This window comes from Oncorhynchus gorbuscha, linkage group LG24, assembly GCF_021184085.1.
Source record: "Oncorhynchus gorbuscha isolate QuinsamMale2020 ecotype Even-year linkage group LG24, OgorEven_v1.0, whole genome shotgun sequence".
Taxonomy (NCBI): domain Eukaryota; kingdom Metazoa; phylum Chordata; class Actinopteri; order Salmoniformes; family Salmonidae; genus Oncorhynchus; species Oncorhynchus gorbuscha.
In genome coordinates this window covers 58,600,548-58,626,675 of record NC_060196.1, presented here as the reverse complement: position 1 = coordinate 58,626,675, position 26,128 = coordinate 58,600,548, and the positions used below count along the sequence as shown (strand labels likewise).

General features: G+C 41.0%; 2 protein-coding genes across 7 annotated transcripts in view; one reads left to right on the top strand and one right to left on the bottom strand.

The window, feature by feature from the left end:
* Positions 1-3,629, bottom strand: part of LOC124012771 (alpha-tubulin N-acetyltransferase 1-like) — a 32,137-nt gene extending 28,508 nt beyond the window's left edge. For 4 of the 6 annotated variants that reach the window (XM_046326720.1, XM_046326718.1, XM_046326722.1 and 1 more), the window contains exons 1-5: positions 3,547-3,629; positions 2,995-3,090; positions 2,459-2,519; positions 2,290-2,381; positions 1,144-1,201 (exon numbers count right to left, since the gene is read on the bottom strand). In XM_046326720.1, the coding sequence (XP_046182676.1) occupies positions 1,144-1,201; positions 2,290-2,381; positions 2,459-2,519; positions 2,995-3,090; positions 3,547-3,548 (309 nt within the window). In that variant the 5' untranslated portion in view covers positions 3,549-3,629. Of the gene's footprint in view, positions 1-1,143; positions 1,202-2,289; positions 2,382-2,458; positions 2,520-2,994 lie in introns of all 6 variants that reach the window. The other 2 variants (XM_046326719.1, XM_046326721.1) reach the window with 2 other exon arrangements.
* A 14,636-nt stretch (positions 3,630-18,265) lies between these two features.
* Positions 18,266-21,456, top strand: tnfa (tumor necrosis factor a (TNF superfamily, member 2)). Its single transcript, XM_046327231.1, has 4 exons — positions 18,266-18,610; positions 19,034-19,061; positions 19,415-19,474; positions 20,408-21,456. The coding sequence occupies exons 1-4, from the start codon at positions 18,437-18,439 to the stop codon at positions 20,878-20,880; spliced, it is 735 nt and encodes a 244-aa protein (XP_046183187.1). The 5' UTR covers positions 18,266-18,436; the 3' UTR covers positions 20,881-21,456.
* Positions 21,457-26,128: the final 4,672 nt, after the last annotated feature.

Below are 26,128 nucleotides of genomic sequence, written 5' to 3'. Positions count from 1 at the left end.
CGATGGGTACACTCCCAATGGCCTCCAGTCCACCCACTATACCAGCTATGACTTGAATGGGAACACCTGTTCTTTTCATTCTATTTATACCAAACAAAAATATAAAAAATGTAAAAAATATATATAAAAACAAATATTTTACTGAGTTACACTACATTTCAGGAAATCAAGTCAATTGAAATAAATTCACGAGGCCCTACTCTATGGAGTAGGGCAGTGGTGCAGCCATGGGTGGGCCTGGGAGGGCATAGGCCCACCCACTGGGGAGCCAGGCCCGGCCAATCAGAATGAGTTTTTCCCCACAAAACGGCTTATTACAGACAGATATACTCCTCAGCACTCCCACCCCAGACGATCCCACAGGTGAAGAAGCCAGATGGGGGTCCTGGGCTGGCGTGGTTACACGGTTGTGAGGTTTGTTGGACACACTGCCAAATTCTTTAAAATGACATTGAACTAAGCTTAAAGTAGAAAAATTAACATTAAATTATCTGGCAACAGCTCTGGTGGAGCTTCCTGCAGTCAACATGCCAATTGTACGTTCCCTCAAAACTTGAGACATCTGTTGCATTTTTGTTGTGTAGCAAAACACGGCACATTTTTTAAAATGGGCTTTTATTGTCCCCAGCACAAGGTGCACCTGTGTAATTATCATGCTGTTTAATCAGCTTATTGATATGCAACACCTGTCAAGTGGATTTAATTACCTTGGCAAAGGAGAAAAGCTCACTAACTGGGATATAAACAAATCTCTGCACAACATTTGAGAAAAATAACATTTCTGTGCGTAAAAAAAAACATTTCTGGTATTTTTTTTGTTCAGCTCATGAAAGATGGGACAAACAATTTTTGGTCAGTGTATATGGCAGCACATGCAGTCAGGAGCAGAGGAGAAGATGTGCTTTAATTCAAATGTTTTTGCTATAATGGTTATTACGGTGAACAAGGCCATTTGGCTGGCCAATTCTCGGCATCCAAAATCCCATGACCGTCACAGCCCTACATTTGAATGAGCTGAAACCTCCTTTTACTACTGAAATGTTGCAAACAGGGAACACACTTTTGCATTAATAGGAACAAACTCTCGCATATGTTGCATTAAAAACATTGTGGGAATACACAAGTAAAGAAAGTGGGACTCACAAGCAGAAATAACTTCTTACAGCCAACCTTTAGAAAACCCACTGCCAGTCCCTTTCCTCTGTGTGCGTGGGGGAGAAAGAGAGAGAGAGGGGGGAATGTTACAGTCAAGCTGCTACATTGGGAAGCGAGAGGAGGGTTGAAATCACAAAATGATTAACCTAGTTTTCCATTTGAGTGAATTCCACTGAGAGAAACCAGAACTAGTATAGTGTTGGTTTCAGCACCACACCGTTTGTTAACTTGGCAAACCACTAACACTGTGCCTCCTTTGTGACCTCACAACTCATAGAAAGAAAGAAAGACGTGACGTGACGTGACAGACGTGACAGACAGACAGACGTGACAGACGTGACAGACAGACAGACAGACGTGACAGACAGACGTGACAGACAGATGTGACAGACAGACAGACAGACAGACAGACAGACAGACAGACAGACAGACAGACAGACAGACAGACAGACAGACAGACAGACAGACAGACAGACAGACAGACAGACAGACAGACAGACAGACAGACAGACAGACAGACAGACAGACAGACAGACAGACAGACAGACAGACAGACAGACAGACAGACAGACAGACGTGACAGACAGACGAGACAGACAGACAGACAGACAGACAGACAGACAGACAGACAGACAGACAGACAGACAGACAGACAGACAGACAGACAGACAGACAGACAGTGACAGACAGACAGACAGACAGACAGACAGACAGACAGACAGACAGACAGACAGACAGACAGACAGACAGACGTGACAGACAGACAGACGTGACGTGACGTGACAGACGTGACAGACAGACAGACGTGACAGACGTGACAGTAGTAGACATGTCAAGGTGGCCTTGAAAAGCTTTTGCTACTCTATGATGATGAACAAACATGAATTCTTGAAGGACTTCCAAAAAGAGGTTTGAAACAGATGCGTGTTCTTGTGGCTCATTGTGTCTTATGCTGGACAAAATGTCCTCAATAGTAGAGGATTACATGTTCTAATCTAATCTGTGACGGGGAGTGAGGAGTTAAGAGGCTTTTCCCATTCTAGTGATACTATTTCTATGTTCTAGAAAAAGGATAGAAACCAGGAGCTGTTCTGTGATGATGAGTGAGATAGGTAGGCAGGTAGGTAGGGGTACCCGTTGCTTTCTCCGTCCTTAAGCAGGTAGAGATGGTGCTTGTTGGTCTGCAGCTTTGATGCACTTGTGATTGGTGCTGTCAAGTATTGGGCCTGGGGAAAGACAATACAGTGAATGAAACTAGGGCCTACGGCAACACAAATATAGGCTGTAGCGCACACGCACACACCTTGGCTGAGGCTCTTCCAAGCTCATCAATTACTGCTGCAATTAGAGATTGAGGATCTGACCTACATTAAAGAATAAAAGAACAATAAAAAGAGGAGAACGGTGAAGAGAGGAGATGGGAGGTTTGATTCATGTCACACTAACAGTAAAATATCTATTGATCTTGTGTGTATTCTAGGTCTATTCATGTATTGGTCAAATGTGGTAGCCTAGTGTTTCAAACTGCTCAGTGATCTTCTATCCAAAATAGTAAACACTTAAGAATATAATGTAGGTTACATATAGACTTTTTTTTCTGTCAGCTTTAATTAAGGACTGTCACTTTACTTTTTTTTTTTGCAAACCGAGGAAGGGATTGAATGATTGTCAATACACAGACGTCATGCACAGCTGTATTTGGCTGAAGCTCTCCCCTGGCATGTTGTAAATGGACATCACATGTAACCAGAGATGGTGAACTTAACGGCGAATGTCCCGAATGAAAAGCTGTTCGTTCTGGCTGCAGAAAACGACAGAAAACGAATAGAATAACGTTACCTTCCCAGCGATTTTGTAAATGCAATCAGGTTTTGATCCAAAACTGTAATCCTTTCAGGGAAAATGTGGTTTACATCAACAGTGGTTTCCATATTCCTTTAAAAAAAAAAGTAGTCTCTCGTAGTATAGAATCAGTGCTCCTGCATGTGTTTTATTGCCTGCTAACGTGCAGCCAGCGAGAGGTTTAATAACAATAACACTGTTAGCAAAGCTAGCTAGAAACCTCGTCCCTTAAAGATAGAACAACATTGGCCACTGATTTACAGTCACTTAACTATGTTATCATTGAGCTACAATAACTAGCGACAGTATCAAAACGGTCCGGCCATGTGGTGGTAATATTGTATCAATACTATACCCCGGTAACCCAATTATTATAACAACAACAAAAACACGGATCTTTATAAAAGCGTTAGCCCACTAAACTTTCAAAAACTTACAAAAACTCAAGTAAATAAACAATGACATGAAATAAAAACTTTAAATGCCCATATTGCACATCTTATCAGTTCGTGTAAAAGAGCCACGATGAGCCTGAAGTATAATCTGTACATTTATCCACTGCCCTCCGGCGAACGGGTCCCGGCTGTCGCTGTTCAGTTCGATTTGGTTGTTAGGAAAGCAAAGGAGGCTCACGAACGCGCCCAGATGGCTCATGAACGCGCAGATGGGGGCTCATGAACGCGCCGAGTGGGCTCATGAACGCGCCGAGGGGGCTCATGAACGCGCCGAGTGGGCTCACGAACGCGCAAAATAGGCTCATCAACGCACCAATATGGCTCATGAACGCGCCAATGTGGCTCACGAACGCGCCAAGGAGGCTCATGAACGCGCCCAGGTCGCTCATGAACGCTCCCAGAGCCCTTGAATGCGCGCAACCTGTCCTCTATCTCTGTCATCAGGGATCTCTGCAAGAAAGAAGACTGCTGTTATTCTAATCAAATCAAATCAAAGTTTATTTGTGACGTGCGCCGAATACAACAGGTACCTTATAGTGCAATGCTTACTTACAGGCTCTAACCAACAGTGCAAAAAAGGTATTAGGTGAACAATAGGTAAGTAAAGAAATAAAACAACAGTAAAAATACAAGCTATTTACAGTAGTGAAGCTATAAAAGTAGCAAGGCTACATACAGACACCGGTTGGTCAGGCTGATTGAGGTAGTATGTACATGTAAATATGATTAGTGACTATGCATATATGATAAACAGAGAGTAGCAGTAGTGTAAAAAGAGGGGTTGGGGGGTCACACAATGCAAATAGTCCAGGTAGCCATTTGATTACTTGTTCAGGAGTCTTATGGCTTGGGGGTAAAAACTGTTGAGAAGCCTTTTTGTCCTAGACTTGGCACTCCGGTACCGCTTGCCATGCGGTAGTAGAGAGGACAGTCTATGACTGGGGTGGCTGGGGTCTTTGACAATTTTTAGGGCCTTCCTCTGGCACCGCCTGGTGTAGAGGCCCTGGATGGCAGGCAGCTTGGCCCCAGTGATGTACTGGGCCGTACGTACTACCCTCTGTAGTGCCTTGCGGTCGGAGGCTGAGCAGTTGCCGTACCAGGCAGTGATGCAACCAGTCAGGATGGTCTCGATGTTGCAGCTGTAGAACCTTTCGAGGATTTGAGGACCCATGCCAAATCTTTTTAGTTTCCTGAGGGGGAATAGGCTTTGTCGTGCCCTCTTCACGACTGTCTTGGTATGTTTGGACCATTCTAGTTTGTTGGTGATTTGGACACCAAGGAACCTGAAGGTCTCAACCTGCTCCACTACAGCCCTGTCGATGAGAATGGGGGCGTGCTCCGTGCTCCTTTTCCTGTAGTCTACAATCATCTCCTTAGTCTTGGTTACGTTGAGGGAGAGGTTGTTATTCTGGGCACCATCCGGCCAGGTCTCTGACCTCCTCCCTATAAAACTGTAGGCTAAGGGGATTTGGGGATTTGAACTTGCAACCTTTCGGTTACTAGTCCAACGCTCTAACCTAAATATGCAAACTTGTGTGTGAGTAGCGAGGTTTCCATCCAATTTGCAACAGATTTTCATGCAAATATTCTAAAATCGGCAAAAATAAATAAATAAAAACTATATGTGCATTTTCCCACCAGAGATGTGTTTCCATCAAACGGACTTTTTACCAGTGGTGGAAAAAGTATCCAAAATCATACTTGAGTCAAAGTAAAGATACCTTAGAAAAGTCACCCAGTAAAATTCTACTTGAGTCAAAGTCTAAAAGTATATGGTTTTAAATATACATAGGTATCAAAAGATAAAGTATAACTCATTTCAAATTCCTTATATCAAGCAAACCAGACGGCACCAATTTTGTATTTTTATCCTACGGATAGCAAGGGGGCACGCACCAACACTCAGACATCATTTGCAAAGAAGGATGTGTTTAGTGACTCCGCCATATCAGAGGCAGTAGGGATGACCAGGGGTGTACGGTATTGAGTGGGAAAATGTACGGATTAAAAAGTACATCATTTTCTTTAGGAATGTGGTAAAGTATAAATATATAAATAGTAAAGTACAGATACCCCCCCAGAAAATTACTTAAGTAGTACTTTCAAGTATTTTTACTTAAGTACTTTACACCACTGCTTTTTACGGATAAAAGGATGTGCGTGATGAGGCAGCAGTGCTCATAAAAATAACCTTTGCCATTAATTTCCCATGTACCGAATGAAAAATACTAGTTAAATAGGTTTCCATCGCATTTTTAAAACTGTTGCGTTGCATTATATAGCAAATGTGCGCACTTTGGTCTTAGCGCATGCGCTCTAGCCAACAGCTCGTAGATATATTGCTGGTAGGCTACTTAAATTATGAGATTATTATGGATAAGAGCGATAAGACCATCGATCATCATGTCACCAGAATAAATCCATCGATATTTATTGAAATGGAGCATCAAGCTCATCACCTTGCACATTCACCACAATGTATTTCATCTGTAGCCTAGTAAACTGCATTCTTTTTCGAGTCGTAGTTGGAGGATCACACAACATATCGCGTGGCTCCACGTTTACTTCCATATGATGGTTATTTCCACAGGCATTTCTTGCATAATTAATTTTAACGACACAAAAAAAGATCCCACCATGGAATGAATGAACAAATTGTCTGTCGGCATTTATAAAATTGTTCGGGCATTTCATGTTTCAGTCAACCGTGTCTTGATTTTTTTTAATGCGTCAGGTAATTCATCCACATAAAATGGTTGGATGGAAATGTGGTTAGTGTCATCAACTCACATTTGGGCATAATTCCGATGACGACTGCAGAGAAAATGAATTCTAAATGTCTATCTAGAAAATGATTATAATTACGCGTACAAAACAAAAACATTAAGTCAGTTGTTTCTAATTTTGGAATTCACAGAATTGCAATAGTTAGGTGAAACTGAAAAGCAGCAAGCTATATTAGGATGTGAGGTGTTGTTCAAATTGATATTTCAAAAGCTAACATCAACATATCCACAAATGTAAGAATCAAAGTTAAGATCAAATAACTTAAATCGAGCATATACACCTACACATCATAACTCTCCTTGAGCTGAAATTGTTTGGGCATGTTACACTTGTGTGGACATGTTACACACGTTTACAATGACAGTAGGCCAGTCATTGTAAATAAGAATTTGTTCTTTAATAACTGACTTGCTTAGTTTAAATTATGGTTAAATAATTTGTTTAAATAACAGATATGACCACAAGTTGGGGCTAAATGTAGAGAAGTTGTGAGTCATTGATAAGGTGGGGCTACAAGTAGATAAGTTCTGGGTCATTCACAACCACCTGGTTCTATTCTATCTCACTTCCATCAATGGCATTTTCAACAGTTAGGCCTTTCAACTGTTTGACTATGTATATTACCATTATATTTGTTGTCATTTAAACTACATTTCATTGTATGAATTTACAGATGCAACTGGTGCCAAGCGATACAGTATCTCAGAGGGAGATTGAATGAGAGATTGACTAAAATGCGATCCTTATCACTTGCCACTCACCCAACCCCCCCAACACCAGTAGCGTAATGGTTCCAAAAGCCTGGAAGGAAAGGAAACCACAGTTTCACTTAGTCAGAGCTCTGAATGCCCCTTTTCCTCCCTCTCTCTCTTTAGCTGGTATGTTTCACCTTTAATGGTCACACCTGTGACCACCTTCCTCTCACTCCTAATCTCCTTTCTCATTTCCTCCTTTCTCTCCCACGTATATTATTTCTACCCTTTCTCAATAATACACAGTCATATATTTTTTTTTCCTATGATACTGAGCTTCGGGGCAGGAAGGGCTTATTGCATCATTCTCAAACCAATACTAAACGCCTCAACAACACCGACAGCATTATTGAACAAAATAGTACTCGGCATGATCTGGATATGTACGCGACAAAAGTTAAACATTCACACATTCCTGCTATCATACCGTTTGAAGCTTATGTTGGATAAATCCGATTTATGCATCACCCAGAACGCACTGCACCTGCCTCTGCAACGCATTGGTGCAAGGCAAACCCAGCGTATCATTGGAAATTAATGTAATTCTTGTGTACTAAAAATGTAATTGTGCTGTCCGTGTGATCGAAGCATAAGACCAATAGAAATGAAAGCCACAACAGTGACTGTTCCTTCTTCTCGATATTTCACAGAAACAATTTTGATGTCCAAATATCTTATTGTCTAGAATGGTCTTCCATCTTTCAAATCCCCCTTTTTGGTTTAATGCGGTTGTAGGTTTTACTTCCCTGTCTTAAGGTCAAGTCTTCTTCGTGGTATTTTTCAGCTAATAAAGTGACTTTCATGTGATACTGACAAAAACTTTCTTACTTCGCTCTTTGGAAATACCTTTAATATCATCTTTGAATGTTTCACATGATATGGGAATGTTTCTGGATTCATTATTTGTTTTGATATCAATGTTATCAGTGTTGAGGCTATGATCATCTGACAGTTATGTACAGTACCGTTTAAAGCTCTGATGGTTCAAGTTGAAATTGAATCAAAGCTAAAAAGATGGGACTTCCCCTGGACTTTATGTGAATCTCTCTCTCACTCTCTCTGTCTCTCTCTCTGTCTCTGTCTCTCTCTCTGTCTCTCTCTCTCTGTGTGTCTCTCTCTCTCTCTCTCTCTGTCTCTCTCTCTCTCTCTCTCTGTGTGTCTCTCTCTCTCTCTCTCTCTCTCTCTCTCTCTCTCTCTCTCTCTCTCTCTCTCTCATCAAAAAAGTCACCAAGAAATGCCCCACTTTCAGCCCCTTTCTGGTGAAGCTCACCTCCTCAGTGTGTAAACACCTCCGCAGTGTTCCAGTGGTGGCCTTGATGTGGTCCGTATGTAGTAATACCACACAGTGCAATGATGCATTACTACATTCCACTGAACTGGAAATGAATCCACACCGTGCGTCTGTACTAGATTTGGCCCCTCACAGGCCCTGTACTACAACTATAATGTAGGCCTACAACACATTACACACAGTGGTTGTAATACAACATCTTATTTTTTTGGTGTGGAATAATAGAGTATCTCCACAACCTTTTATAACCAGTGTGTCTCCACAATGCTTATATAATATTCGACTTTTTTTTTTTGCAGAATTTTTTTAAATGTTTTATCACAACTGTTGTGCCAAATGCATTGTACATCAATTGTAGAAGTGGAATGTCCAAAGGGGGCCAATGTCTATGCACTACTAAGCGCTGTGCTGTGTGAATGACAGCGCCCCCATTCACCCACGGATAAACAAGCTGCGGTGGGAGAGGATAGAGAGAACGACGTGAATAAGACGTGGGAAGGTGTTTGTTAGTCCTTTTCTCATCAACTGATAATTCTGTTGACACAAGAGCAGGAAAATGTGTTTTACGACAGGGGACTGTAAACTAAACGTGGGGGAACTACTCCGACTATTCATAATGGAAGTGTCAAAATAATGATAATGATTCTCCAATATGCCAAATACCTCCTTTCAAAAGGTAGATGAAGAGACTGACAAACAAAACAACAACAACAACAACATTCACCGTCTCGGAATGAGATGCCAGGTGAAACACATCGGTTAAATCCCCCCCCAAAAACGGCACCCTATTCACATTTCCCAGATGTAGGATCTTGTGGCTGATAATTGTCCTGGGCCGCAGTAAATGCAGATGAGCTTCGTGATTGACATGAATTCACCGACAACCCACACTGACACATTAAATTAACACTAGGGCTCTTTTCATGTAGCCTACTCTTTGGCCAGCTAATAGCCTAACCATCGATCAAGCAACATTATGGGACTAAATGTTCATATCCTTTTGCTGCAGTATTATATATAGTATATACCAGTATATAATATATACCAGTCAAAAGTTTGGACACACTTACTCATTCAAGGGTTTTTCTGTATTTTTACTATTTTCTATTTTGTAGAATAATAGTGAAGACATCAACGCTATGAAATAACACATATGGAATCATGTAGTAACCAAAAAAGTGTTAAACAAATCTAAATGTATTTTATATTTGAGATTCTTCAAAGTAGCCACCCTTTGCCTTGATGATAGCTTTGCACACTATTGGCATTCTCTCAACCAGCTTCACCTGGAATGTTTTTCCAACATTTTTGAAGGCGTTCCCACATATGCTGAGCACTTGTTGGCTGCTCTTCCTCCACTGCGGTCCAACTCATCCCAAACCATCTCAATTGGGTTGAGGCCAGGTGATTGTGGAGGCCAGGTCATCTTATACAGCACTCCATCACTCTCCTTCTTTGTCACATAGCCCTTACACAGCCTGGAGGTGTATTGGGTCATTGTCCTGTTGAAAAACAAATGATAGTCCCACTAAGCGCAAACCAGTTGGGATGGCGTATCGCTGCAGAATGCTGTGGTAATCATGCTGGTTAAGTGTACCTTGAATTCTAAATAGATCACTGACAGTGTCACTAGCAAAGGACCCCCACACCATCACACCTCCTCCTCCATGCTTCACGGTGGGAACCACACATGCGGAGATCATCCGTTCACCTACTCTGCATCTCACAAAGACATCACACCACCTCCTCCATGCTTCACGGTGGGAACCACACATGCGGAGATCATCCGTTCACCTACTCTGCATCTCACAACGACATCACACCTCCTCCTCCATGCTTCACAGTGGGAACCACACAACCAAATATCTAATGTCCATTGGTCTAATGTCCATTGGTCTAATGTCCATTGGTCTAATGTCCATTGCTCGTGTTTCTTGGCCCAAACAAGTCTCTTCTTATTTTTTGTGTCCTTTAATAGTGGTTTCTTTGCAGCAATTCAACTATGAAGACCTGATTCACACAGTCACCTCTGAACAGTTGATGTTGAGATGTGTCTGTTACTTGAACTCTGTGAAGCATTTATTTGGGCTGCAATTTCTGAGGCTGGTAACTCTAATGAACTTATCCTCTGCAGCAGAGGTAACTCTGGGTCTTCCTTTCCTGTGACGGTCCTCATGAGAGCCAGTTTCATCACAGCACTTGATGGTTTTTGCGACTGCACTTGAAGAAACATTCAATGTTATTGACATTTTTCGAATTGACCTTCATGTCTTAAAGTAATGATGGACCGTCGTTTCTCTTTCCTTATTTGAGCTGTTCTTGATATAATGTGTGTGTGTGTGCGTGTGTGTGCGTGCGTGCATGCGTGCGTGTGTGCGTGCGTGCGTGTGTGTATCATCTTATTACTCATGCTGGACCAGTCACCATCAGGTGTTTTGCACCTAGACAGAAGGTGTTGTAATTACAAAGCTTTAATGTGTTTTCTAGGGCTCTTAACTCTGTTGATCCACCTCAGCCCATACTTTAATAAATACTTATCTGTTGAGTGTCTGCTTACTAAATTGTTCACTTCGTGTGATCTGTTAACTTATTTGTTGTTGTTGTTCTTGTTGTTGTTGTGATCAAACAGTCTAATTTTATTTAGCCAGTTGAATGAATGACTAATGTAAATGAATACTAGTTTCTGTTAGTGTCATGTTGTTGTTGTTGTTTCTGTTAGTGTCATGTTGTTGTTGTTGTTGTTGTTGTTTCTGTTAGTGTCATGTTGTTGTTGTTGTTGTTGTTGTTTCTGTTAGTGTCATGTTGTTGTTGTTGTTGTTGTTGTTTCTGTTAGTGTCATGGCCGTCAGAAGAAGCGGACCAAGGTGCCGCGCTGGGGTGAGCGTACATTTTCCTCTTTATTTTGGAATGACGCCAACAAAACAAGCACCCAAACGAGCAACAACCGTGACGCTTACAGGGCTTTAGTGCTACAAACAACGTTAACTACCCACACAGAAAGGAGGGCAAAAGGGCCACCTAAGTATGATTCCCAATCAGAGACAACGATAGACAGCTGTCCCTGATTGAGAACCATACCCGGCCAAAACATAGAAATAAAGAAACATAGAAAACAAAACATAGAATGCCCACCCCACATCACACCCTGACCTAACCAAATAGAGAAATAAAACGTCTCTCTAAGGTCAGGGCGTGACAGATTGTAGTTCTGGGATTTATATGGGATGTTTGTTGTTACTTGTTTCCATAATGTGTGTGACATAATGTTGCCCCTTCATTATCAGTACTGATCTATTCAAATATCCTCACGCTCAAAATAAGGAAGCGCTAAATATAGCCGCTCAGTCATAGGCAAATCCCTAGAATGTCAACATGCCATACAGTACACTGGCTACAAATATACTCCCACGCGGCTCTGTAGTTGTCAAGTAATGTCAATGACATCACCTACTTCCAAACCCCCTGTCTAGTGTGAGAAATCCTGTGCTTCAGAGGCTAGTCAGACACTAACTCACTTAGGGATATTATTGGTGAATCGGTAACATCCGCACAGACTGAGTAAATGTGTCACAAAGTTACAAATATGTTCGTCCATTGATATGTGTGAATGTACAGGGAACCCAGCTACATTTTGGAAAGCTGTTAAATCACTGAAGGCGTGTGTCTCCTCTTCTCCCTCTTCCCAAGACATTCATTTAGATTCTGGTCCTATTACTGACAAAATTGATATCATTCATGCATTTAATAACCATTTTATCTCTGCGGGCTTGATATTTGAATGTATTTCAAAGCCAGCTCTTGAAAAAAAAAAAAGTAGTTTGGATGTAGATGGTGAAACACTATTGAATGATACTGAAAATGCTGGACAGGAGTTTTCTTTTTGGAAATTTACAGATGATGAGGTCCTGGATGGTTTATTTTTTTTTTCAATCCCCAGGGGCTGATCATTTAGAGCCTGGTCTACCTATGTGCTGGCTTATTGCTGGCTCGGTAGCCCACATTTTTTATTTAACATTGTTATCAGGAAGTGCTCCAAAAGCATGGAAATCCGCGTATGTGCTGCCACTCCATAAGGGTGGGGATACAAAGGATCTTGACAACTATCGCCCCGTAAGGGTGAGGATACAAAGGATCTTGACAACTATCGTCCCATAAGGGTGAGGATACAAAGGATCTTGACAACTATCGCCCCAAAGGATCTTGACAACTATCGCCCCATAAGGGTGGGGATACAAAGGATCTTGTGAGGGTGGGGATACAAAGGATCTTGACAACTATCGTCCCATAAGGGTGGGGATACAAAGGATCTTGACAACTATCTTGACAACCATAAGGGTGGGGATACAAAGGATCTTGACAACTATCGCCCCATAAGGGTGAGGATACAAAGGATCTTGACAACTATCGCCCCATAAGGGTGGGGATACAAAGGATCTTGACAACTATCGCCCCATTTCAAGACTACCTTGTTTAGCTAAGATTCTTGAATCCTTGGTTAATGTGCTGCCTAGTTCATTGACCTGTCAAAGGCATTTGAGACGGTTGATCATTCTGTTTTGCTGAAGGAATTATCAAGAGTCGGCCTGAGATATACAGGCTGTTTATGGTTTCAGAATTATCTTAGCGGCAGAACTCAGGCCATCTTCATAGATGGGGTTTAATCTGAATTATTTTAGCGACAGAACTCAGGCCATCTTGATGGATGGGGTTTAATCTGAATTATTTTAGCGATAGAACTCAGGCCATCTTAATACATGGGGAGAAATCTGAATTTCTTGAGATTCAAAAAGGTGTTCCTCATGGTTCTATTTTAGGTCCATTATTGTTCACCTTGTATATTAATGAAATAGGAAACACTTAATACTTGTAACATTCGTCTCTATGCAGATGACACAGTTTTGTATTCCTGTGCCACCTCTGTGCAGCAAGCCATTCGTGAACTTCAGCATGACTTTGATTCAATTCAGAAATCACTGTACAGATCATAAATTAGTGTTATATACAAGTAAAACCAAGCTCATGCTGTTCTCTAGGTCACAAAATGTTGACCCTGAGGACCTGTGTATGTTTTTAAGTTTAAGTTTACTAGGCAAGTCAGTTAAGAACAAATTCTTATTTTCAATGACGGCCTAGAAACAGTGAGTTAACTGCCTGTTCAAGGGCAGAACGACAGATTTGTACCTTGTTTAAATAAAGGTTAAATAAATACACAAAAAATAATAGAGTCACTATTTATCATCTTTACCACTGATGTTACAGTATCACCTCTGAATACGACTCTGGGTGGATGCAGTTGTTAAAGATCAGCTGGATGAGACTGGATGAGGCAAAACAGAACAGGATGAGACTGGATGAGGCAAAACAGAACAGGATGAGACTGAGGCCATTTTAATATGTATGGGTGCCTGAGTTTGTCTGAAAGTGGGGGTGCAAAAGCTCGTGGGAGGGGGGGGGGCTCAGTTTTCCTGCAATTCTGTACCGTTTCTTAACAGGGAGAATCAATATTTATGAACAGAACACAACAATCCTTCTTACCTTTTACCACAATAAATTATATAGAAAACATGTTTTGATGACTAGTTTACTAATCTACCCCCTTCCCTGAAAATCCCACCCCCAATAACAAATAGACGGGTCTGAAACCCTACCAAATCTGTGACTCATAATGCCCCCTTCCCTAAATGCCCCCTTCCCAAATCTGTGACTCACATCATGCCCCCTTCCCTAACCCCCCCCCCCCCACCTACAGTGATCGATTGACAGGCCAAACTGTTAAGAAAGTTGGCATGACAACAATGACAACAATGAAGAAACATAATTGAAAATGGGAGGAATAATATTGTTTTCCCCAATAAGAATTGTAAAGCATTATTACATTGCAAATAAATGTTTATTTGTCTTTTTTTTGTCGCAAATAATGCAATCACAGTAATGTAGTACAATTACAAATGTGAATTTTTATTTCTCTTTAAACAATTTTCTTTCTCAGTTTGGCAGTGTTATCTGGTAGGACATTGAACAATAACTGTCAACTTGAAAATGCAAACTGGAGTTTTTGCATTTAAATTTGGTCATAGATTATGTTCACATCATTGCACACATATTAATTTATAATTATCATTGAGAAATTAGCATTTTTGGGGGGCCAGCTATATATACCCATATATTTTACGGCCCGAAATCTGCAATTAAAAGAATCATATGTAGCTCCGGTAATATGGGTTACATTTTAACGGTTTGGGCTAGAGCAGAGGTTTTCAACCTTTTCTTCAACCTTTTCTTTCATAAGAGCAACTTCACACTAAAACTTTTTTTTGCAAGCTACTCATATAGGCTACAGCCTGTCTGCATACATAATGTAATTGCGTTTTGGTTCTTAAAATCACACATTTTGAACAGAAATCATGTGACGTTGAGAATCTTGTCTTTTCAAGATGACAGAAGAAGAAAATAAGTTTTGGATTTGAACAAATCTGTAGGGTGCAATTACAGGACTAGGCGACTATAAATACTTTTTGCACATTGACAACAAATCATGAAGAAATAGAATAATCATGAAAAGTATGAGGAATAACAAAAGTGTAGTCTCAGCAAGCACACTACTTGACCGTTCCCCTTTATCGCAAACATTTTTTTTTTGTTAACTTGACTCAGCAGCATACATATTTGATAAAACGAGAGTAGAAATGCCTTATTTGGTAATATTAGTATTTACAGAGCAAAAGCAGAGCTGTTTTATCGAGGTACAAATATCCTGTCGTTTTTCATTTTGCACATAGACACATACAGACACAGCTTGGCTGCGTTGCGAAGCAGCGACGGTACGCCCTCATATAGGGAACAGCCAGGACTGTTACTTTAGCAACTGAATGAAAATATTTTAACAATATGATTTAACTGATTAATCTTCGGAAAATATATGTAAAAAAAATAAAGAATGGTGTTGAATGCTTGTTAACAGTTTGGGAAGAAAAAAACATTTCATAGATTTAATTATGTAATATTAGGCCTACAGAATACTTATTGCAAGCTACAAACTGACAGCCCGCGAGCTACTGGACATGCAGTTTTCTGCAAAGGAACAACTTTCGGTAGGCTGATGGAAGGCTACGAGTCAGAGGCTGCGAAACAACGAAGCCGAATCAGACTGCCAGCATTGCTCTCGGTTCTTACAGGCAACGTGAAATTACAATGAATTTGCTTGTGATGCACGCCGCTCAAATTATATGCAGTGGTATAACGTAACTAAGTAAAATATACTTTGAAGTACTACTTAAGTAGTTTTGGGGGGCTTCTGTGCTTTACTTTACTATTTATATATTTTTTTGACAACTTGTACGTTTACTCCACTACATTCCTAAAGAAAATCTGTGCTTTATACACCCTGCATTTTCCATGACACTCAGAAGGTCTCATTACGTTTAGAATGCCCAGGCAGGACAGCAATATGGTCCAATTCACGCATCTATCAATATAATGCGTTATCATCCCTACTGCCTCTGATCTAGCGGACTCACTAAACACAAATACTGCGTTTGTAAATGATGTCTGAGGGTTGGAGTGTGCCCCCTTGCTGTCCATATACATTTTAAAAAAGAAAGAAAATGGTGTCTTCTGGTGTGGAATATTATGTCTAGTATTTACTTCTACAGTTGACTACTTTTTCCACCGCTGTACTTACGTCCATTTAAAACCAGATACGTTTAGACTTTTACTCAAGTAGCATTTTTCTGGGTGCCTTTCACTTTAAACTTGAATCCTTTTCTATTAAGGTATCTTTACTTTTACTCAAGTATGACAATTGAATACCTTTTCCTGATTATATATATATATATATTTATACATATATAAATATATATATATGCATGTACTGTAGCCACAGCCTGAGTTCATCAGACATGAAACAACGACCAACATGTAACAACAGCACATCAAAACAGATAAAGAACGTTCTTCTGCTGGTGCCTTTTAATTTTAAACACCAGGGGTGTAACTGGTGCTTTCTAACCACACTGAACCAACACAGTGGTGAGTGGCAGGGAGCCAAAGCAAAATATATATATATTTCACCTTTATTTAACCAGTTAGGCTGGTTGAGAACAAGTTCTCGTTTGCAACTGCGACCTAAAAATGGAGATATCTATTTTAATACAGACTAGCTCAAAATATAATTAAACGTTGCAAATTACCCAAAGGATCATGGTCATTTTGTGATTTAAAAAACAGGGGAGAGGAAAAACAACCCTTATTTTGAAAGTAGAGATTCAGCTGCACCGTTTGTTCCGTTTGCTCAGGTTCCAAGGATATTTTTGGTTTTTATTTAACTTTTATTTAACTAGGCAAGTCAGTTAAGAACAAATTGTTATTTATAATGAGTCTACCAGTGGGTTAACTGCCTTGTTCAGGGGAACAGTGGGTTAACTGCCTTGTTCAGGGGAACAGTGGGTTAACTGCCTTGTTCAGGGGAACAGTGGGTTAACTGCCTTGTTGAGGGGAACAGTGGGTTAACTGCCTTGTTCAGGGGAACAGTGGGTTAACTGCCTTGTTGAGGGGAACAGTGGGTTAACTGCCTTAAGTGGCAGAACGACAGATTTTTTACCTTGTCAGCTCAGGGATTCTATCCAGCAACCTTTTCGAGTTACTGGCCCAAATCTCTAACCACTAGGCTACCTGCCAACTAAATATGGACGCCGTACATCCTACTGAATGATCAACGATTGTATAGATAATGTTTTATCATAGTAAAGCTACATTTCTTATTATCTTTTATTACTAATGTTTTCACGATACAAAGATCTACATCACAAATGGTTTCATAATGACATTAACAATAAGTATCTCTCAACGCATTACATACATTTGCATTAATGCAATGGGGAAATTAACTTTGGGAAAATAAGAGGCTGAAATACTGAGAGAGATGGGGGACTCTCCCCCCCCCCGTATACTTGGCCTATTTTAAAAGAGATGGAAGGAAGTGTCAGTTATACCATTACAGATAGCAGCCATGACACATCTCTGTGGGCGCATATTTGGCAAATGAGGATGTTTGTTTGTGAGAATGTATAGCGCCAATGTACCTGTAACGTCCTTCTGTAGCTCAGTTGGTAGAGCATGGCGCTTGTAACGCCAGGGTAGTGGGTTTGATCCCCGGGACCACCCATACGTAGAATGTATGCACACATGACTGTAAGTCGCTTTGGATAAAAGCGTCTGCTAAATGGCATATATTATATATTATATTATTATATTAACGTACAAGCTTCAGCATAGCAGTGATTATGTTACATTATCATGAACATACAGTAACATAACATTTACTTTTATCCTTTATATATATATATATATATATATATAAACATCATACTAACTGCTATATCCCCTTTATGGAAGTAAAATTATACCACAACGTTGTCTGTCACTCAATAGACTGCTCTGTCCTTCTAACCAGCCACCAGTGCTGCTACTAATGGACAGAAGTAGAAAACGCGTTGATATGTGGCACATGAAGTTCTGTGAAAAGCAGAACATTAAAAGGCCAAGAAAGAAAGAAGGAAAATCAAAAACAAAAAATAAAAAAATCCCGTAGAAACGAAAGGGAAATAAAATGTATTTAAGGAACAGAGTAAAGATGTAGTTAGAGAGAGGGATGTTGGTGTTTACTTCGGGAGAGATGGAGAGTGAGAGAGAAAGGTGTGTGTGTGTGTGTGTGTGTGTGTGTGTGTGTGTGTGTGTGTGTGTATTAGGGTATTGCATGCAGCAGCTGATCTTCCTGTATTTTTTGGTTTCAATACCTTTCTCAATTGTGTAAAATCCACAGGTCCCTCCAGCCATTTACTCACACCTCCTCCTCCTCCTCCAAAATTATGTTCCCTTGCTAGCCTCCACTCTGAGTGACATCACTGGAGTTTCCCTTGGCAGCTAGATGTATATAACAGCAGCAGTGAGAGTATCAGTCAATCAATAATCAGCAGGCCTGTCACTACCTACTACCTTCAAAACACAGTCAACCTCTAATACCACTGTGGGAACTTAGCTACTGAAGTTATTCTGAGTTTACCAACTTGTATATCTATCGCAAACCAGCTTGATTGACATTGGACCTCCAGGCTTCTCTTGGATACCAAGGACATTGACGTTAGGTTCTACTATACGATGGCAGGTGATTGCAGCAGAGTGATGTTAGACGTGGAGAGTGGCCCTGTGTACCCAGCAACGACCGTGACCCTGGTACGGGGGAAGTCCACACACCGGTGGAGGCTGTGTGGTGCCCTGCTGGCCGTGGCACTGTGTGTCTCAGCTGCACTTTTCGTTACCTGGCACGCCAAGGTGAGAACACATACAGGCCATTTTATCTTATCATTCATTGTTAGTGGCATAATGGCTAGTTAAATCGATAAGGGAACTGGATTATTTTGGATGAGCTGATATCAAGTGTATTCCATCAGCAATTTGATTAATTAAGTTTGAACTTTGAAGTTGAACTTAGATCTGATTGAAACTACTGTATATCTCTGTAGCGATATTTACATTTTAGATTTAAATCTACTTTTACTTACATATCTTCTGTATATCACTATATATCTACATATCTATATATATATATATATATATATTTAAATATGTATATATCACCATGTATCTTTGTAAATCTCTGTAAATCTCATATATCTCCTGTGTAGCGTCAATGTGAAACCGATCACGGGACTAACTTTCTTAGTTTTTCTCCATTTCTCTTTTCCTCGAACTCAGAGACAAGATCAGGTCGAGGAAGTTAATGGTGAGTTTGTTTCCTTTTTTTTCCCAGTCAGGTTCTATATGTTCTACTGCTGGTAGTATGGCGTTATAATGTTGAATATATACCGCTACTCTCTTGACAAAGGAGGTATTCTAAATAGCATCCTGTTTCTTTTATAGTGCACTACTTATGACGGGAGCCCTGTCGGCCCTGGTCAAAAGTAGTCCACTATATAGGGAATATAGAGTGTCAATTTGAGACAAGAACACCTAAATGTGTAAGATAAACTCTCGCGAAGCTCTCGCAGCAGTACGGCATTATATGGAGTTTAACGAGAGAGAATTCACCCTCAGAAGTGTCCGTTTTCTAAATCTCTGTCTTCTTCCCTTCTTCAGAACTTCAGCATACACTGAGACAACTCTCTGTAAACAGAAAGGCTGCCATTCATCTGGAAGGTGAGATGACACTTTACAGTAATGTATACAATGTCTGCTTCCGAAGTGGCACCCTACTCCCTATATAGTGCACTAGTTTTGACCAGGACCCATATGTAGGGGATAGGGTGCTATTTGGATAAGGGAAGGTTACCTGACGTATTGGAGTCCTTTCAAGACCACTGTAGAACTGGAACGAACTCGTCTGCATAGTGAATTATCTGGATATATGCGATGTAAATTTGGTCTATGCATAATCAAATGCACACTTGACCCTTGACTTTGAAACGGGGATTAGAAGCTGTGAATGAATCTGTTTGACATACGGTATAAAGTCAAAGACATAACCTTCATCTCTTTTTTTGAACCGGCTCATTTACAACTTGCCTCGATAGATGTTGTGTCGTAGTGCTCCGTCCGTCAATATCTACAGCTAATTATATTCATGTCCAACCACTCTGCATCTCAACCACTTTGACTTTATTTATTTTTTGGGGGGTTAAAATGTTTTGTACAGTTAAAAACAAATTAAAAGTACAAAGAACCCCAAAGGAATTCACATACAAACGTTAAATGTATATATTTATTTCCGATGTGGACCTTGGAAGAGGTTCATTATTTCCCATGTTAACCTCTCTCTCTCTCTCTCTCTCTCTCTCTCTCCCCCTCTCTCTCTCTCTCCCTCTCTCTCTCTCTCTCTCTCTCTCTCTCTCTCTCTCTCTCTCTCTCTCTCTCTCTCTCTCTCTCTCCCTCTCTGTCTCTCTCTCTCTCTCTCTCTCTCTCTCTCTCTCTCTCTCTCTCTCTCTCTCTCTCTCTCTCTCTCTCTCTCTCTCTCTCTCTCTCTCTCTCTCTCTCTCTCTCTCTCTCTCTCTCTCTCTCTCTCTCTCTCTCTCTCTCTCTCTCTCTCTCTCTCTCTCTCTCTCTCTCTCTCTCTCTCTCTCTCTCGTCTCCCAGGTGAGTACACCGGCAGTGTAAAATACAGGACCACAGTGGAGTGGACAGACGATGAGGGCCAGGCAATCTCACAGGGGGGTCTTAAACTCAACAACAACGAGATCGTGATCCCCCGGCCGGGCCTATACTTCGTCTACAGCCAGGTCTCTTTCCACGTCAGCTGCAAGGCCGACCCCAAGCACCCTAACAACCAGGAGATGGTTCACCTGAGTAACACGGTCACGCGCTGGTCCCCAAGCTACGGCACCGAAGAAAACAAGGAGTACCAGATGCTGCTCAACTCCGTACGCACCGTGTGTAAGAAGTCTTCCAACAGCGAGGCCAGCGAAGGACAGTGGTATAATGCCGTGTACATGGGAGCCGTGTTCAGCCTGGAGAAGGGAGACAGGCTGCGGACAGTCACAGAGAACAGGCTTCTGCCCCATCTGGAGAGCGGTGCTGGGAAGAACTTCTTTGGCGTGTTCGCCTTGTGAGACGGACGAAAATGGCATGACGATAGAGAGGAAGGCTACGTTCCAAATCACCCTATACTTTAACTTTCGGTGCACTATATAGGGAGTAGGGTGACGTTTGGGGTGTGGCCTCAGTGTGAGGGGGAAAAGGTTCATGCAGTAGGAGGGGTTAAACAGCTAAATCCACGACGAAGAAGAGGATAATGGAAGGTTACCTGATAGGAGTCAGGGCCGTTTCATCTACTGAAGTTGACTGAGGTTAAGGCATCGTGTTGTTTCGTGTTAAAGCCAATGCATTTTATTTTTGATTTTGAACTCTTCTGTCAAAGATGAGGAATTATAGCCTGGGTACCAGTCTGTTTGTGCCATCATGTCACTCCTTATCATGCCAAACATTGGCTTGCATGACAGCATGATGTAGGCAAGAGCACAAGCAGATGTGGAACCAGGCTAGAGAAATGACACCGATCTATCTAAACTGTAGCAGTTTGTTTATGTATACTTGGGTTTTATTGTTTAACAAATGTGTTGCCATGGCGTTACCATGACAGTAAATGTCTATGATGCTAATGCTGAACTACAATCCACAGCACATAAACCAACCCACACTATATATATATATATATATATATATATATATATATATTCTACTATCTACTATATATTCTACTATCTGAAGGAATTCTGGCATACAGTATGATTCAATGTATTTAAGCAGTATGGCCCACTAAATCGGTCAAAAGTCTCATATTGAGAAGTCAATTCTAATTGATTCTGAATTCATTATTTATTTATTTATTTAAAAATATATATTTATCATTATGTTTTAGTTAATTATACTTGTATTGTTGTCTGTATTTACTATTTATTATGAAGCTTTATTTAAACTAGGCAAGTCAGTTAAGAACAAATTCTTATTTACAATTGACGGCCTACCCCGGCCAATCCCTGCCCTAAACCCAGACGACACCGAGCCAATTGTGCTCCGCCATATGGGACTCCCAATCACAGTCGGTTGTGATACAGCCTGGAATCAAACCAGGGTGTCTGTAGTGACGCCTCTAGCACTGAGATGCAGTGCCTTAGACCGCTGCCCACTCAGAAGCCACTAAGGGTATATATTGTATTAATTGCTATTTAAATTACATTTTAAATTATTATTATTTTTTTATTTTTTAAATATTTCTACATTTTAAAGAGTAAACTATTTGTGTACATTTATTTATTTAACTACAGTAGTGTTGTTGAGTTTAAATATCTCAATAAAATGCTAATGAAAAATGACAAAACATTTATTGTATGTGAATCAGTTCTGAATCGTCAATAACAGGTTCATGTAACGTGGTCACTATTTAGAGATTCTACAGCCACGTTGTTTCCCCCTCCCAGAAGAAAAGCGATCTGATGACTGTAGTGTAAAGGTCTTTAATGTATACTGAAAGGGTTTCTGAAAACATCACTTTAAAAAAACCTTCAGAACAATAAGTGGTTCATATCATTTTGTATCAGGTCATAGTAGCTAATTCTATCAATAGGACTACCAATAGGACTATCAATAGGACTATCAATAGGACTATCAATAGGACTACCAATAGGACTATCAACAGAACTATCAATAGGACTATCAATAGGACGACCAATAGGACTATCAATAGGACTACCAAAAGGACTCAATAGGACTATCAATAGGACTACCAATAGGACTATCAATAGGACTATGAATAGGACTACCAATAGGACTATCAATAGGACTATCAATAGGACTACCAATAGGACTATCAATAGGACTATCAATAGGACTACCAATAGGACTATCAATAGGACTACCAATAGGACTATCAATAGGACTATCAATAGGACTACCAATAGGACTATCAATAGGACTATCAATAGGACTATCAATAGGACTATCAATAGGACTACCAACAGGACTATCAATAGGACTATCAATAGAACTTTCTAAAAATAGTTCTCTTTGCTATCAAGGAATGATTTTACTTTCTCTTGACTCTCATGTCTATTGAATTAGCATACATTTGCAAAGACACCTCGACTAAAATAAACTCAGTGGGTGTTTCCATTGTGGTCGGTAGCATTTCCTCAAGTACTGTGTTAGTAGTGTGTCCGTGTGTTTCCTACACAGTCAGTTGCATTTCCTCAACAGCAAATGGGGATAATCCCCTTGGTAATCAGGACCATGACTGCTGAGTGTCTGAGTGAGCATACAGTGTGATCTACAGGGCTCCTTCTGCTGGCCCCCCCACGCATCTGCCCTCCTCCAACCCTTTAACATGTGGGTGGTGGGAGGGATTTGTGTGGTGACGTTCCAAACGGCATTCGTTTCCCTTTATCGTCACTGTTAAATGGCTCACGACCACTGCTACCTCTCACAGCTACGCTGCTGCTATAATGATTATTGATTTGATTCATTAGCCACCTGACTTCACACCAGAGAACACACACAGGAGAGAAACCTCCTGTGCTGCTGTTCATTGATTATTGATTGCCGTTACCATTAGTATCTATCTATTTATCCTGCTACTGGTCATTATTACTACTCTTTACATGTATATATTACCATTAGTATCTATTTATCCTGTTACTGGTCATTATCACTACTCTTTACATGTATATATTACCATTAGTATATATTTATCCTGCTACTGGTCACTATTACTCCAGAGCCCGCGGTGGATCCAGGCAGAGCCCCCGGGGGATCCAGGCAGAGCCCCCTGGTGGATCAGGGCAGAGCCCGCGGTGGATCAGGGCAGAGCCCGCGGTGGATCAGGGCAGAGCCCGCGCTGGATCAGGGCAGAGCCCGCGGTGGATCCAGGCAGAGCCCGCGGTGGATCAGGGCAGAGCCCGCGGTGGATCAGGGCAGAGCCCGCGGTGGATCCAGGCAGAGCCCCCTGGTGGATCAGGGCAGAGCCCGCGGTGGATCCAGGCAGAGCCCCCTGGTGGATCAGGGCAGAGCCCGCGGTGGATCAGGGCAGAGCCCGCGGTGGATCCAGGCAGGGCCGCGGACTCAGAGACAATCTGACGAAGGAAGAGTGGAAGATGGAAGGAGGAAAGGAAGAGAAAAAGGAGGAAAGGAAGATGGAAGGAGGAAAGGAAGACTGAAGGAGGAAAGGAAGACGGAAGGAGGAAAGGAAGACGGAAGGAGGAAAGGAAGACTGAAGGAGGAAAGGAAGACTGAAGGAGGAAAGGAAGACGGAAGGAGGAAAGGAAGACGGAAGGAGGAAAGGAAGACGGAAGGAGGAAAGGTTGACGGAAGGCGGAAAGGAAGACTGAAGGAGGAAAGGAAGACGGAAGGAGGAAAGGAAGACTGAAGGAGGAAAGGAAGACGGAAGGAGGAAAGGAAGACTGAAGGAGGAAAGGAAGACGGAAGGAGGAAAGGAAGACGGAAGGAGGAAAGGAAGACTGAAGGAGGAAAAGAAGAGAGTAAGAAGAACAGGTGAAAAGACAAGACTGTCAAGACGCCATTTAATAGTGATGTTATTGATATCGCTGTGTGTGTGTGTGTGGGTGTGTGCGTGCGTGCGTGCGTGTGTGCGCTTGTGTGATTTACTGAGGCCCTGCTGGTCCAAAGGATTGTGATTCATTGTCTTTCCTTTGACAGATCTGTACTCTGAAAATATCCATTGATCCTCTGTATATTCTTCAAAGGGATAATATGGATTCATCGTAGGATGCAGACAGTGAAATATTACGAAGTAGAAACAACAACCTGCTACCAAAAGAAAAAAACCCACCGAATTGATATAACATCTCATATACATCATATTAAATTATATAACACAATGTAAATATTATGAAAAAACAATGACTTTATTTTTAATATCATTGCTGTTGCATTTCACATAATCTCAAAATGTTAACCATCCTCATAGTACCGTATGTAAATACAGGCCCAGTGGACACACCTACTCATTCAAGGGTTTTTATTTGAACATGGTTCTACGTTGTAGAATAATAGTGAAGACATCAAAACAATGACATAACACACATGGAAACATGTAGTAACCAAAAAAGTGTTTGAGATTCTTAAATGTAGCCACCCTTTGCCTTGATAACAGCTTTGAACACGCTTGGCATTCTCTCAACCAGCTTCATGAGGTAGTCACCTGGAATGCATTTCAATTAACAGGTGTGCCTTGTTAAAAGTTCATTTTTGGAAGGTGTGTTACACAGAAGATAGCCCTATTTGGTAAAATACCAAGTACATATTATGGCAAGAACAGCTCAAATAAGCAAAGAGAAACGACGGTCCATCATTACTTTAAGACATGAAGGTCAGTCAATCTGGAACATTTCAAGAACTTTTAAAGTTTCTTCAAGTGGAGTCACAAAAACCATCAAGAGCCACGATGAAACTGGCTCTCATGAGGACCTGTCACAGGAAAGGAAGACCCAGAGTTACCTCTGCTGCAGAAGATAAATTCATTTAATTGCACCTCAGTTTGCAGCCCAAATATATGCTTCACAGAGTTCAGGTAACAGACACATCTCAACATCAACTGTTCAGAGGAGACTGTGTGAATCAGGTCTCCGTGTCCGAATTGCTGCAAAGAAACCGCTACTAAAGGACACCAATAAGAAGAAGATACTTGCTTGGGGCAAAAGACATTAGACCAGTGGAAATCTGTCCTTTTGTCTGATGAGTCCAAATTTTAGATTTTTAGTTTCAACAGCTATGTCTTTGTGAGATGCAGAGTAGGTGAACGGATGATCTCTGCATTTGTGGTGCAAACCATCTGGTTTGCACTTAGTGGGACAATCTTTTGTTTTTCAACAGGACAATGACCAATACACCTCCAGGCTGTGTAAGGGCTATTTGACCAAGAAGGAGAGTGATGGAGTGCTGCATCAGATGACCTGGCCTCCACAATCACCCGACCTCAACCCAATTGAGACGGTTTGGGATGAGTTGGACCGCAGTGAAGGAAGAGCAGCCAACAAGTGCTCAGCATATGTGGGAACTCCTTCAAGACTGTTGGAAAAGCATTCCAGGTGAAGCTGGTTGAGAAAATGTCAAGAGTGTGCAAAGACGTCATCAAGGCAAAGGATGGCTACTTTGAAGAATCTCAAATATAAAATATATTTTAATTTGCTAAACACTTTTTTGGTTACTACATGATTCCATATGTGTTATTTCATAGTTTTGATGTCTTCAATATTAGTTTACAAATTAAAATTTAGTAAAAATAAAGAATAACCCTTGAATGAGTAACGGTGTATTTCAAACTTTTGACTGGTACCATATATATAT